At 33.4% G+C, this 14,724-nt stretch overlaps 3 protein-coding genes across 3 annotated transcripts; all 3 read right to left on the reverse strand.

Moving 5' to 3' along the window:
* Nucleotides 1-8,128: 8,128 nt before the first annotated feature.
* On the reverse strand, nucleotides 8,129-8,749 carry LOC119663226 (piggyBac transposable element-derived protein 3-like). The gene has a single exon (XM_038072888.1). The coding sequence runs from the start codon at nucleotides 8,747-8,749 to the stop codon at nucleotides 8,129-8,131; it is 621 nt and encodes a 206-aa protein (XP_037928816.1).
* A 129-nt stretch (nucleotides 8,750-8,878) lies between these two features.
* Nucleotides 8,879-10,022, reverse strand: LOC119663236 (piggyBac transposable element-derived protein 2-like). The gene is made up of 2 exons (XM_038072896.1): nucleotides 9,611-10,022; nucleotides 8,879-9,549 (listed from the first exon to the last, which is right to left on the reverse strand). The coding sequence occupies exons 1-2, from the start codon at nucleotides 10,020-10,022 to the stop codon at nucleotides 8,879-8,881; spliced, it is 1,083 nt and encodes a 360-aa protein (XP_037928824.1).
* A 1,086-nt stretch (nucleotides 10,023-11,108) lies between these two features.
* LOC119663246 (uncharacterized protein K02A2.6-like) lies at nucleotides 11,109-13,740 on the reverse strand. The gene is made up of 3 exons (XM_038072904.1): nucleotides 12,603-13,740; nucleotides 11,892-12,463; nucleotides 11,109-11,834 (listed from the first exon to the last, which is right to left on the reverse strand). Exons 1-3 carry the CDS (start codon nucleotides 13,735-13,737, stop codon nucleotides 11,109-11,111), a joined length of 2,433 nt encoding a protein of 810 aa, XP_037928832.1. The 5' UTR covers nucleotides 13,738-13,740.
* Nucleotides 13,741-14,724: the final 984 nt, after the last annotated feature.

The raw sequence follows: 14,724 nt of genomic DNA on the forward strand, positions 1-14,724 counted from the left end.
TTTTGTAAAAATAGTTCACTTTTTATTTTTCTTTTAGCACATTGATTCTAGAGCCGAATGCAGTTCTTTTTATGAAATTAAAGTTTTTAAATATATTATTTAGTTAATATTTCCGTTTGCCGTTTGGCAAATTTGCAGGATCGCCATGTGGGGTACAATCCCAACATTCAAACACAGGATCGCCATGTGAGGTTTTAAGGTCCATAAATTTAAAATTCAAACACATTTTTATTTTTAATATCAAATTCAATTATTTATTTTATTTATCATATTAACAAACTTAGTGTACACTTTTCAATATAACGTTCAGAACTCGACTGTCGTACAATTATATTTTTCATACCGATCATAGTTCGGTTTTACAATAATCTATTTTACATTTTACTATTTACTTAAATTCTATTGGTTAATATAATTCTTAGTTTCTATATACTTACGTCATTGGTCAACAATATCATTTCTTAATAGTTGACACACATATGGTGATCAACTGTAAAAGAGGGCAAATCATATTGCATGCACAATTGCTTGCAATATGATCCGCACAACACTTGACATATTTTAATGTGTTCTAGATTCCGAAATCCAAATTGCCAAGCACATGCTGAAGTAATTATACTTCGCTATGCACTAAAACGTTTGTCATAAAGAAATGACAAAACAAAGGAGTCGAATTACCAACTCATAAATTATTGTGCTATACAATTTGGGTTTCTGGGTTATAAATATTGATTTGAAGTGTTTTGGGTTAAAGTGTCAGATCATCATATTGCACACATTGAATTGCGTGTGGTCATGGTCTGATATGACACTACAAACAGTGGTCTTACTTTGCCAATTGTCCTGTTTAGCCCTGATTGATCAATATCTTGACGTTGAAGCTTCGACAGCAGAAATTTGCTAATATCGCTTACTTAAAGCAGCTCCGCATTCAGACCAGAGTGGTAGCTTGTCATAATCTAGCTGCTCCGCCCATTTGGAATTCGTAGCGGCACCGACCTTTGACATAACTAAATGAATAAGAATAGCATTTGAAATGTCCTCGTAATCTCCTTTTGACAATAGGTTATTCATTTCTAGAATTCTGGAATTTCTGGTTATTTTAAATGGCTTATTCATTTCTGGAAGTTCAAAAAGCTGCAAGATACTATCGAAAAAGATTAAACAAGTATTGTAATAAATTTTTTTTGAACTAGCTAATGCCTTTGAATAATTTATTTCAACTTACTTGAAGTGCCTTAACTGTACCAAGAACTTCATCAGACAATCATGAAATAAGGTGATTGAATTTTTCAATATCAATTAGAGAATGATCATTACGTACTGAGTTTTTAAAAAGACTTATGAAATTCTTATACTCAGAATGTTTCCCGCTAAGTTTAGGTAAACGCATACTTGACAGTCTGGAATGATGATTGCTGCATTCATTCATTGCTGCATTCACTCCTGTAAGAACAATAATTTTGAAGTAACACAGATTTCTTCTAGATCTGATTGAAAGCCATCAGTCTCGTTGACACACTCTATTTTTTGCTGGCAAGTCATGGCCTGTTTAATATATGAATTGAGAATGTCTATCCTACATTCCAGTTCTAAAAGGTTTAAAACAACAGTTCTTTTCGATATAATTTTTTTTAAATCGCAAGATACTGCCCACTACAGTTTCTCGCTGCTGTAGTAATTTATCCAAATCTTTATATTTTTGTGGGGATGCTGTTAAGTTGACATAGTGAAACGCAATTTACCAAAACTTCGAACAGAGCATATCAATGAAAAAAACGATAACAAAAGTCGAATATTGTTCAACGACGCTTGTAGGTAAATTCCAATAAAAGTGAACGCGAGAAATTAGTAAAAACAAAAAAACACTCACTTTTCTTATAAATTGCACCTGTAAACTACTCCTTACTACCAGCAGCAGCGAACGGCAATCAGTGTAGCACACAATGTGGATCAAACGACAAAAAAAAGAAACAGCAGTAGCTGCAAAGTAAAAAACCGACGAATGAAATCGAATTTTTTGCCAAACGAAATAATCAAATTTATATTTTCTTTAGAAATTTTACTACATGTTTCAATATGTAAATTGTAATTCACTTTACTTTAAATTGTAATTCACTTTGTAATGCACTTTACACCACAATTCATAAATTTTTTTTTTAAATAATGAATTAATAAATTAAAGATTTATTTATTTTATTTTATTTTAAGTCCCTGCTCGGGCTCTAATAATTAAACAAGCATTTTTGTTTCTTCGGAGAATTGTTTATGTAAATTAATGTTTCACCAGATTTTTATTTTTATTTTATAAGAGTTATTTAAAAGAGACAAAACTACGGGAGTTACATTCTTTTATATTATATAGATATACGTTAGTCTTAAGATTCGCGTTCAATAAAGAAGTTACAAAAACCGAAGTTTTGTGTCTTCATTTATTTAATTGGCGCATAAGACAAAAGTAAACCATTTAAGTAATAATAACCATTTAATAAACTGAACCATTTAAAAGTGAACCATTTAATAAACTGCATCGAGTATTTTTATTTAAATAGTGGATTCACAAAAAAAAAAGAAAAAAAACGCTAACAAACTATAAAGACTATTTTTTACTAAATAGTGAACGATAAAAAAAACAAAATAAAATATAAGAGGACGAAACAACATCTATATACCACACATCAATAAAAACTCAATAAATTGTGAATGCAAAAACAACCTAAATCGACCAATAATGAATAACGAGAAGGAACAAATGCAGCAAAGACTTCGAAAGTCATAAGGAGGCAGGAATCTCAAATTTTTCTCCATAAACAACTAAGACAACAGCACATACAAAAGAATATGCAACAACAAAAAGGGTTTTTAGCACCCAAGGACATTTTGACACAGTTCCGACAAATCAAAAGTCTAGATAAGGATCATGATGCCACAGCCTTTATAGCATCGGTAGTAGCCGTCATAGAATTATGCCTATCAAATAATCATCAACTAATGAAACTTCCTATGACCACTACAATTAACGACCAACTATAACTTGGGATCAAGTTAAAATAAGGCTAATAGCTCATTACAGACCAAGGTCAACATATGGCGATATTTATAATAAATGCCATAATATTAAAGTAAGTGGTTTAAGAGATTTATTTTACTACTTTGAAAATGCTAAATCATAGCTTAATAAAATTTACACATTCGATAATATAAACCAAAGAGGTATGTAACTTAGTAAATATTTTAATAGAAAAAATTGATATACCGTTAAGAACATACCTTGACCAAAATAGTACATTTAATGACGTTATAAGAAAGTATACTCAAATTAAAGCACTAGATGACCCACGAACTATTCACTTTAATTATAGACTGTAAAAATCATCACAGTCAAAATATTATAACAACTACACCAAAATAATTAAAACTAAAATTACACAGATAAATGACAACAACCACACCAAAATGATCGAAAATTAAATTACACAGATAGACGTCAACCGCCACAACAAAGAGACCAAACACCGTTTATACCCAACAACCACGCAATTATAACAATAATTTTTGGCGACACAGTCAGAATAAACCGATAACTCAATTCAGACTAGAAATTTCCACATGAGTGTTGACACACAAAACACTAGATTATGTCAAAATAAAACAGGACCCCAACCTATGGATGTTGGCAATGTACAGGAGGACTTAAATTTTTCCCAAATGCCTGAATTTGCAAATTACCCATAGTAACTGTGACGATTGGTAACAAAAAAATTAAGTGCCAAGTAGATACTGGTTTTGATACTAGTATAATAAAACCAAACATTCTAGAAAAACATTTTACAGAAGAAAAACTCTCAAATCCTCTCTGGTGTACAACCATAAATGGAATGAATCAAGTAAGTTTTAAAATCACCACTCCAATACCTGTAGAATTTAATATTTTAGGTACCCTCTCATGAAAAGTAATTAACTTTAATAGCCAAAATTACGAAGAAATAATAGGCCAAAATTTTCTGATCCCTCTAATAGGTAAGATAGATGTAGAGAATAAATCTATTAACATATTAGGAAGCACCATACATTTCGAGAACTTTAGCCCGTATAAATATCACGAAATTAGTGTACTTGAATTTAGTGATGTTAGAGATTTAGACCTAAATGACTTAAATCGGGACGAGATGCAATCGATAACAGATTTATTTCAAGACTTTAACGAACTGTTTTTCAAAGAAGGGGACAAACTTTCTTGTACTCATGAAATAAGGCACGAAATAATAACAGCAAATGACCGACCAATATATTTAAAAATTTATAGATGCCCCCAAACTCAGGACATCGAAATCCAGATCAAAGAAATGTTAGACCTAATGTAATAAAAGAAAGTAATTCAGCCAGAGGCGAGGCGTCGAATGGTTCAGAGTGTTCACTGAACACCTTAACAAAGCTTCCTTTTTAGATTTTTTTTTATTAGGCAAATAATCTCGCTATATTGCTACTTAACATTTTTTATAATAGCTTTTCCAAACAGATTAACATAAACACAAAACGTAGAATACAAACAAAATCACACATGTGTTAGTTACACCCAACATTACTTACAATTAATAAAAGAGAAAACACATTCCTCTTAAAATATACTAAGGTTCAAAATTAAAACTGCACCGCGTTGCTTACAAAGCATGCAAATGAAATAACATTCACATTGGGACTATGTTCAATATTGAATACACAACACAAAACATACAAACAAATATATGTACGTAAAATAATCTTAACTCTTAAATTAATGCGTGCAAGCAGTTCAATAAAAAAAGTGCACTTCCAATGTTATGCAAAGTAATTACAAAAGAGAAAAGAAATAACTGAGCGAAAATCGCTTTACATTTGACGAGAGGATCATTCCACTAAACTGAACCAAAAGTTTATACAAAGCGTGCAAATACAATCAAAGTCACGGTTGCTGTTTTATATGGGGAAATGGTTCAGTATAAAAACTGAACCGGGCATTGTAAATACAAAGTAAAAGAGTAAATGAATGCATGAGAGTTTCTTACTCTTATATAGAGGTTGGAAATAAATCAAAACAAAGTCATTATTGCAATTTTATACTAGAAAATGGTAAAAGTAAAGAAAGAGATTAAAGAAATTTGAAGTGAAAAATAATATTTAGAAATGAATAAATGTGTGATTAAAAATTTGATTCAATGTTATTTTTTAAACGATCTTCTGAAAAAAGATTTTAATTCATAAAATGAATAAACCAACTCCAGATATGAAGAATTTGATACCTGTTGTAAAAATGTCGAAATCTATGGTAAGTCGTCGTTTTCCTACAGCTATAGCTTTATGGTAAATAAAAACCAGTGGATCACAGGCTGCGAACATTTAAATAAATTGTTTTATTGGTCTTGTACGCTATTTGCTTGTGGAAGGGACAAAACTTAGAAGTAGGGGGAATACGTTATAGTTGGAATTCTGTTTTGATTAAATTGTGAACACCTTGCCAAAAAGCTGACGCCTCGCTACTGAATTCAGCTTATAATAGTCCTTTTTGGGTGATACCAAAAAAGGTAGACAAGTCTAGAGTGCACAAATGGTGAATCGTTGTTGATTACCGTAGATCAAGTGAAGCTACGGTGAACGATAAATTCCCAATTCCTAATATAGACGAAATTATGAACAAACTTTGCAAGAGACAATACTTTTCTTCTATTGATCTTGCTAAAGGCTTTCATCAAATCTTGATGAATGAAAATTATAGGAAAAAAACTGCATTTTGAATTTGCGTAGTATACCTTGACGATATCTTAATATTTAGTACTTCATCGACGGAACATATAGTAAACTTGAGGAAAATATTTCAAAAACTAAAGGAACCCAAACTAAAGATTCGACTGGAAAAATGTAGTTTTTTGAAAAAAGAAACCGATTTTTTTAGGACACTTGCTTACAGGCATTCCTATTTATAAAAAACTGAAGCACGGTTTAGCTCTCCAGAAAGAAGATTTGCGTAATTCTACAAAAAGTACCCCCATCAAATTAGTTGAAGTGCCCCAACCTTTATGTTCTCAGCCTGTTACACCAGATGTTTCATATACTAATGCCGTTAAATCTGACAAGCAACAAGCCCCTCCAGTACAAAGCAATAGTTTGGAAATGATGATCTCCACTCTCATCCAGAGCTTAACTCAGTTTATTTCAGTCATGCAAACTACTTTTAACGAGATAGTTAAAATGCAAAGCCAATTAATGCAAATGTTCTTGTCTAATAAATGAGTACTTTAAAAATTTGTACATGGAATGTAAACGGCTTAAGCCAACACAAACTGTCCCGTGAAAGTGTGGATGAAATGCTTTGCTCAGAAACACATCTATCGAACAAAAAATTCTGTATTATCGGTTATTTATTCTACAAAACCATTCACCCTGATGAGAAAGCACATTTGAGCGATTGGTCTTCTGACCATTCTCCAGTTACATTTTGCTTACTTGATGGTCCTCAGTTATATTACTGTTCCTATAGCCTTACAAGTCCTAGAGCAAACTGGCTTACTTATAAAAAGTAAATTACTTCACATTAAAGACAGTAAAATTTACACATCCAATAAAGTACGTTCAAATAGTAACATAGAAGCTTAGTTTCACAAAAATATAGATTAGACGTGGATGGCAAAAATCTAGGTCCCCTTTAGCGAAAAACTTACTCAAGAAAGCCCAAAGGAGACTTCGATCTGCATTAAGCAGGGAAATCAAAGTCGGACAATATAATTATATTCAAAACCTATGTCCAAATGGCAAAAACCTTTCATCCTTATTGAATGCTAGCAAAGGTATAAATTCTCCAATAGAATCCGATTCTCCAATAAGAACCTCTATAGGAAACTGGGCGCAAAATGATGAAGAAAAATCTATCGTTTTTGCTGATTACCTTAAAGAGGTGTTCCAACCAAACCTTTCCTACTCAGCAACTACATGCACCATCTATTAACATGATTATCACGGCCAATGGTCTTGTTCAAATAATCATAAACAAGTTAAATTGCAAAAAAGTTCCGGAATATAATAACGTCTCACCCATCATGATAAAAACTTACCCCTTTTGGCCATAAATTTTATCAAAAAACTTTTTAATGCTATTATTAAATTTTATCCAACAGAGAGGAAACATCCATGATTATTATGATTCATAAATCCGGTAAACATCTCAGGCTTGCTTCTTCATACAGGCCAATAAGCTCACTGCCATCGCATTCTAAAGTCTTTGAAGGAGCACTACTTTTAAAGCTGAAATCGTTCCTTGACGTTCAAAACTTAATACCCTCTCACCAGTTTGGTTTTAGGGGAAAACGGGAAACTATTAAGCAAGTGAATTGTATAACGAATGAAATAAGACACGCATTTGAGCTCAGTGAATATTATTCCGCCGTATTCCTCGATGTTAAACAAGCATATAACAAACAAGCATATCTCATATATTAGCTATGGTGTTCATTACCTGCAAACGTCCACTCAGTTTTAGAATCGTAACTTCATAATAGAAGCTTTAAAGTTAAATGTACATCATATACTTCTAATAATTTCCCAATAGAAGCTGATATTACACAAGGAAGTGTTCTTGGCCCAATCTTGTATGCACTTTACTTATCTGAAATTCCAATAAGTAGTTCAGACGTCACCATAACGTTTGCGGATGATATGGCAATTTTATGACGAAAAATGCTGTGCATACTCAAACCAACTTCAATCTCTCTTGTCAAAACGCTATCCAGCTATTTCGAAATGATCGTGCTTCAAATATTGATATTATCCAAAGAGCTCAGTCAAAAATATTGAGAACAATCACTGGTGCAACATAGTATATTAGGAATGAAAGTATCCACCGAGATCTACAAATTCCCTTACTTAACCCATTTTGGCCCGGTACCAGATCCTGTTAATATTTTTTGTTCAAATTTTTAACATTAGTTAATTTAGACCGAATTAAGAAATATTTGTTTGAATTTTATGACTACCTATAATGGTAGACCACTTGGGCCAATGTGTACAGTATTTCTGAACAAAAATGAGTTTTGGTAAAAATTATATTTAGTTAAAGCAAATGACGTTTTTTTAAAAAAAGTATTTAATGATTGAAAATTTATTTATGTTTTAGATATTTCTCGAAACATTTTGGATGTAAATTAATGTCACATTTTTTGCAAATATATGGCGTTTTTGATGAACATACTTTGCATTGCCTTGGTGGAGTGCCATCTATTCTTTTACTGAGAATATGTTTAGTTTCCGTATTTTCACAGTATTTGGTGTTACTTCTACAAGCACTACTTTGTGTATCAGCAAGTTTATCTGGCAACAAGAGTTCCCGAGCTACTTGGGATCGAAATTGTAATTGCGACAAGGGTGTGGTGTTTTCAAACTTTGCAACCAAGCAATGCAATTTCCATGCGTTGACCAACATGTTGGATAAAGTGTTTGTAAAAAGAGGCCACCACCATTTTTTTCCCCGAATTCCAACACAATAATTTGCTAATGCATTGTCGAGGTCCACTCCTCCCATACCCAAATTATATTCCTTTATAAGTCGTGGAACGTCGACATCCACATTCATTTTTTGAGTTCGATCGTAACGTTTTGCTTTTGAAAACGGTTTGATAAAGGAATGGTTTGAAAGCACAGTGACGTTTGCATTATCCTTCCATCTCACTACAATAAGTTCCTTTTTATGTTCATATAGTGCCGCATGTTCACCTTTTTTCATTCTATCTGGCAATTACGCTCCTCCTATTCGATTTCCTCGGACAGTTCCTTTGAATAAAACAAGCTTTAATGTTTTTATTGTTATATTAGTAGTATGTTTATTTACCACTCGCAAAAAAGTGACGATCACTTAGAAGACACATAAGATGAAATGAAGTGAAATAGTTATCAAAAAAATGCGATGAGTTAATGGCGAAGTAACATTTTCCAACAATTTTAGAACAATGTCGCCTCCAAGTCCAACAGTTTTATCATGAGGTGTAGCGGCACCTCCATACAAAATGATTTGATACAAGTAACCAGCTGATAAGCACAAACACCAAGCTTTAAAGCCAAATCGAATTGGCTTTCCACAGATAAACATTTTACATGAATGTCTACCAAAATATGGTAACATCTGTTCATCAATTGACAAGTCATGAGACCAAATACCAAATTGCATAAAACGGTAATTGCTAGCGTCAATGAACGGCCGGACTTTTGCAAATTTATCTTGTTTATTTAGCATGGTGTTATCAGATAAGTGAATAAACCTCTTGATTGCCTCAAATCGACTGCGAGGTAATGCATTGCGAACAATTTGCACTTCCATACCTGGACTTAGCGACCAATAAAGTTTCCATTGTGGAAGTGAATGATAACCACTCAGAAAAAGTATACCAATAAACCTCTTAAGTTCAAATTGCTTAAGATCAAGGCAAGCATTGTTTTGTAAAGCATATTCATTGCTAAAATTGATTATCATATTACTCATGTTCTCATCAAAGAAAAACTCAAACAATTCTAAAGGCGATTTTCCACCTACGAAGAAAGAATCTTTAACACTAAATGCAACTATGTCTATGAAAATGGTTATACATACCTAATGTTCTTACTACTTTCTCAACGGTTTTAGCTTCAACATTCTCCGGCTGATTATTATACGCGAAAGGACGCTTCCGCCAAACTGCGGGACTGTAATGAGCCAAGGATATAAATTTTTTTGAAGGTGCCTTTGCATTCTGTTGTTGGTCTGGCAAAGCGTGAAGTTCAACTTCGGCAACCGCATATTCTAGTTCCATTGTGCCAGCAATATCCACTGAAAGCGGAGCATTGTCCTCAATAACATCATCATCAATTGCCTCATTGTCACTTACTTCATCAACGTCTGCAGGGATGTATATTACATTTACTTTTTCTGATTTTCGAACATCAGTAACAATTTCACAATCGTTCTCAGAAGAATTTAAAATATCCATAATCTCGTCAATTTTTAATGCTTTATGTCCCAACATTGTTTTATATTTACAGAAGTATTAAAAAATTCAAAACAAATTAACAAACCGCACATAGAACTAAATGCACACTGAATATTTTTACTTTGCGTTTCCAAATATCAATAAAGGTGTGCATCAATAAAAGTGCCAATTTGTCAAAGTAATTGCAAACTGTGTTAAGCGCGGTGCAGACTATCATACTGGTATGTCATACGAGAGAGAAAAGCACCTCTTACCAACATGTTGGCGTGCTCACCAAAATTTTGGTGAGCAGCTCTCGCATACGTGTTGTGTATGACAGTCTGTCACCCCTAACGATTCATACGTCATACAAGAGCATTTTTGCCTTGCAAATTTATTGTAAGCAGGCTGAATATGTAGAATTATAATAAAAATTTAATATGTTTTTTTATTATTTTATTATTCTGAAAAAGTTTTCTTAATAAACCACCTAACATTCACTCTAATGAAATCCATTGATATAAGTGATGTTCGTAATATAAGGTTTACTTATTTTATTTTATACAATGTAAAGTTGAAATAAAAATTTGTGATATTATGTAATTAGAGATAAGATTTAACAACTTATTGTTAGTCTTATTATGAAATAGGATGCAATAAATAAATGTAAGTTTTTAAAAGAAAAAAAAAGAAAAATTTTAGATACCGAACTTAGATAAAATTCAACTGATAATTTTTTGGTTTTTACCATTTTCCTGAAAAATTTCTGACATTTTAAAATCTCTAAATTTGTGTAATCTGTTACAAAAACTAACAATGCATTAACTCAAAGGAAATCTCAGAATAAATGCTAATTTGCTAATCAGAATAAATACTTTTGACGCGAAAAAAATGTGTATAAATATTTAGACAACTAATAAGGATCAGTGCATTTGCTTCTTTTTTTGTCAAATGAACAGTTATCTTTCAATTCTTTTCTTATTTGGTTCTGCACAAATACAAAAAACTCCTAGTTATTATTATTTCACAAGTTGAAAAAATGAACAAAACTATAATGTTAATTCTTCTTTATATGTCGTCTGTCATCCTTGGCAGGATTGCCAACACCTCCCCTTTTGAGATTGAATCTCCAATGCGGTGATTCTAGGGTCTATAACGGTCAATAGGATGTCTAGTACACCTTGGTCGGGTATACGGAACAACTGCCTCATTGTGCTTCTCAGTTTGAGGAATTGCAATCTCGGTTACTTCGTTGAAAGATTGAGCTGGGGTCGAAACCATGTTTTTGTTAGTTATTTCGACCACATCTTTAGGTGTTGTTTCGTAGAGGCCAAATGCATCAACTAAACACTTTTCGTTGGCGATATCTTTAATCAAGTCAAGTTTACTACAGATATTTCTTTTTAGTAAAACTTCAGCTGGCGATTTACTGTTCTCATTTTGCTTATTCGGAGTTGATCGGTAAACTTGTAGAAATATTTGAAGATTTGCAGCAGTTACCCCCTTCCCATTTAACTTTTTGAGTGCTCGCTTTAAAGTATCCACAAACCTTTCGGCTTGTCCATTTGACATGGGATAGTACGGACTGCTTCGTATATGACTAATGCCGTTTTCCGCTAAAAACTCTTGAAATTGGTGACTCACAAATTGAGTACCATTGTCTGAAACTATTGTCTTCGGTAACCCAAATCTAGCGAAAATTTCTTTCAAGCTGGAAATTGTTTGAGTTGCTGTTATAGATTTTGTTTGTATAATTTCTGGCCATTTTGAGAACGCATCGATTACGACCAAATAGTAGTATGAATCTATTGGTCCTGCATAATCAATATGGAGCCGTTCCCAAGAATCAGAAGGTTTTGGCCAAGGATGTTAAGTTGTTTTTGTGGGCATTTTACCTGCTGCGGCACAATTTGAACAACTTTTCACCATTGCTTCAATATCGTAATCGATATTTGACCAATAAACGTAGTTCCGCGCGATGGCTTTAGTACGACCTATGCCTTGATGACCTCGGTGAATTTCTTTAAGAATGCGCTTTCGGAAAATTTGAAGTATAATAATGCGTTGTCCGAACATTAAACATCCGTCAACTATACATATGTCGTTTTTTCGGTTAAAGTAAGCTTTTAACTCACTGATGTTGCAGTTTGATGGCCATCCTTCAGTTACATATTCGAGAATTTTAGCTAAAACCTTGTCCTTAGCTGGTTCGTAAGTAATCATTTTGCTGGTAAGCGGCAGCTTATCAAGTGAGTTATGTAAAATTTGTTTGCTTTCAATTTGAAACTCTACTGCAGCGATGACATAGTCTTCTGAAGGATTGATTGTGTTATGTATGAGTCGTGATAAAACGTCTGCATACCCAAAACTGTTAGTTGAAATAAACTTTAATTCGAAGTCGTATGCAATCAGTTTAATTGCCCAACGTTGAAGTCTATTTGCTTGATGCACCTTAATTCCAGTTTTATCACCAAATATAGCTAGAAGAGGCTTATGATCTGTTTGAAGTTTGAATCTTCTCCCAAAAACCATTCTGTGAAATTTCGTAACCGCAAAAATAAGCGCAAGAGCTTCTTTTTCTATTTGGCTATATTGTTTTTCTGTGGGTGTTAGTGATCTGAACGCATGACATATTACTTTCATCGTCAGCTTCATGAAAAATGCAAGCTCCGAGCCCATAGTTAGATGCATCTGCAGCGACAATTATGTTTTTCAGTGGATCGTAATGCGCTAATAATAACTCTGATGACAAAATTTGCTTGAAACCATCCAAATAGCGTTGATGAAGTTCCGTCCATTGCCACTGCTTGCTGTTTTGAAGTAGTTCGTCTAATGGTCCGCGGTATTTGCGCATGTGATTTATGAATTTTCCATAAAAATTGATAGCACCTAAGAGTGATCTAAGTTCGGATTGATTGGTTGGCGCAGGCATTGTCTTGATTGCTTCAATGTTTTTTGGATCTGGGCGAATGCCGTCTTTACTGACAATATATCCCAAGTAAGCAATTTTAGGAACTGAAAAATTGGATTTTGCGATCTTGAGTTTAAACCCGTATTGATAAAAACGTTGTAGAACTTCATGTAAGTTGTTGCCATGCTCTTGTTGGTTTCTACCTGAGACAAAGATATCGTCAATGTAAGCAGCTGCGCAATGTAAGCCCGCAAGCATTTTATCCATAATTTGTTGGAAAATTGCCGGAAAAGTTTTGACGCCAAATACCATACGGTTGTATTTGAATAAACCTAGATGCGTATTTATTGTGAGAAGTTCTTGCGATTTGCTATCAACTTCGATTTGGAGAAAAGCGTCCGAAAGGTCTATATGACTAAATACTGTTGCATTGCTAATTTTTGCAAAAATATCCTCTGGAAGCGGTAGTGGATACTTGTAAGATTCAAGCGCGTCGTTAAGACCAGTTGAAAAATCAGCGCAAATACGAATGCTATCATTTGGCCTTTTGATAACTACTATTGGTGCGGCCCAGTCAGAGTAATTGATGGGTGCGATAATGTCGAGATCTTGAAGTCGCTTAATTTCTTCTTCAACCAAATGTTGAACTGCGTATGCTACCGGGCGCTTAGATCGAAAAACAGGTTGACAGTTTGGTTTAATAATTAAATGTGCCTTAGTTTTATTACAAAGACCCATAGCATTATCGAAAAGTTCTGGAAATAATTTTTCCGGAAGAAATTTGCAATTTGAAGACTTTATGGAAACATTACTTGCCTGTTTTGTTGTTGAAATTTGGCTGCAAATAGCATTAAGCGTCATATCGCTAAGTCGAAAAGCAGTTATCCAGTCCAATCCGAATACATTCAAATCGATTATTGTAACAAAGCACGTAAGTGTTCTAATTGTGTCTTTTAACTGCACATCACATGTAAATTTTGCGTACAATGGTAAGTTTCCAGTTGCACTTTTAGCAGATTCTGGTTGTACTTCCATTGTATTTAAAATATTTAATTTGTCGAAATTAAATTTTGAAATGATAGTTATGTCCGATGCAGTATCAAATTGCAATTTGATTCGCACATTGTTGATTTTAACGTGGACATATTTACGCTGTGAAGCTGTGATGCTGTTCGTTGTGTATATACTGTTGGATCGTGGCTGTGAAAATGTTTTTGCTTTACCGTTGCTATTATTTTTGTTGTTGTTATTGTATTTTGATTTTGATGAATTTTTCGCTTTACAATAACCTTTTTTATGGCCTATGTTGTGACAGTCTTCGCATTTATAATTTTTGTATGGGCAGTCACGCACATAATGCATTGCTCCACAAAACCAGCATGGTGTTTTCGGTTTGTGATTGTTCTTAAGCTTATTTGCTTGTACTCAATTCACCTGATTTTCGTGTGATTTATTTTCTACCAGCGATGTGTCGGATTTTAAATTAATAATACGCTGACACTCGTTTGTAAGTTTTTCCAAGTTGATGGTATCAGCTTCTTTGTCCAGTTTGGTCAATATTCGGGTTCTTATTTCGAAGTCTGCTTCCGATTTCAGCCCCAATACGAACATTAAACACTTGAACTGGTCCAGTGACAGGCTATTCAATTTAAAATTTTCACAGTGTTTATTAACCTCGGCTGCGTACGTAGTATAGTCGGTATCTGGTGGTTTGGTTAACTGTAAGCAGCTATAGCGTAAGCTGAATTGCGACTTTTGGAGTCCAAACAATTGTTTCAATTTCTCCACTGTTGTAGTGAAATTATATTCACGTGGATGCTTAGGCAAAATAAAGTCCATATATTTATT

Source organism: Teleopsis dalmanni, chromosome 1 (genome assembly GCF_002237135.1).
Source record: "Teleopsis dalmanni isolate 2A chromosome 1, ASM223713v2, whole genome shotgun sequence".
Classification (NCBI taxonomy): Eukaryota; Metazoa; Arthropoda; class Insecta; order Diptera; family Diopsidae; genus Teleopsis; species Teleopsis dalmanni.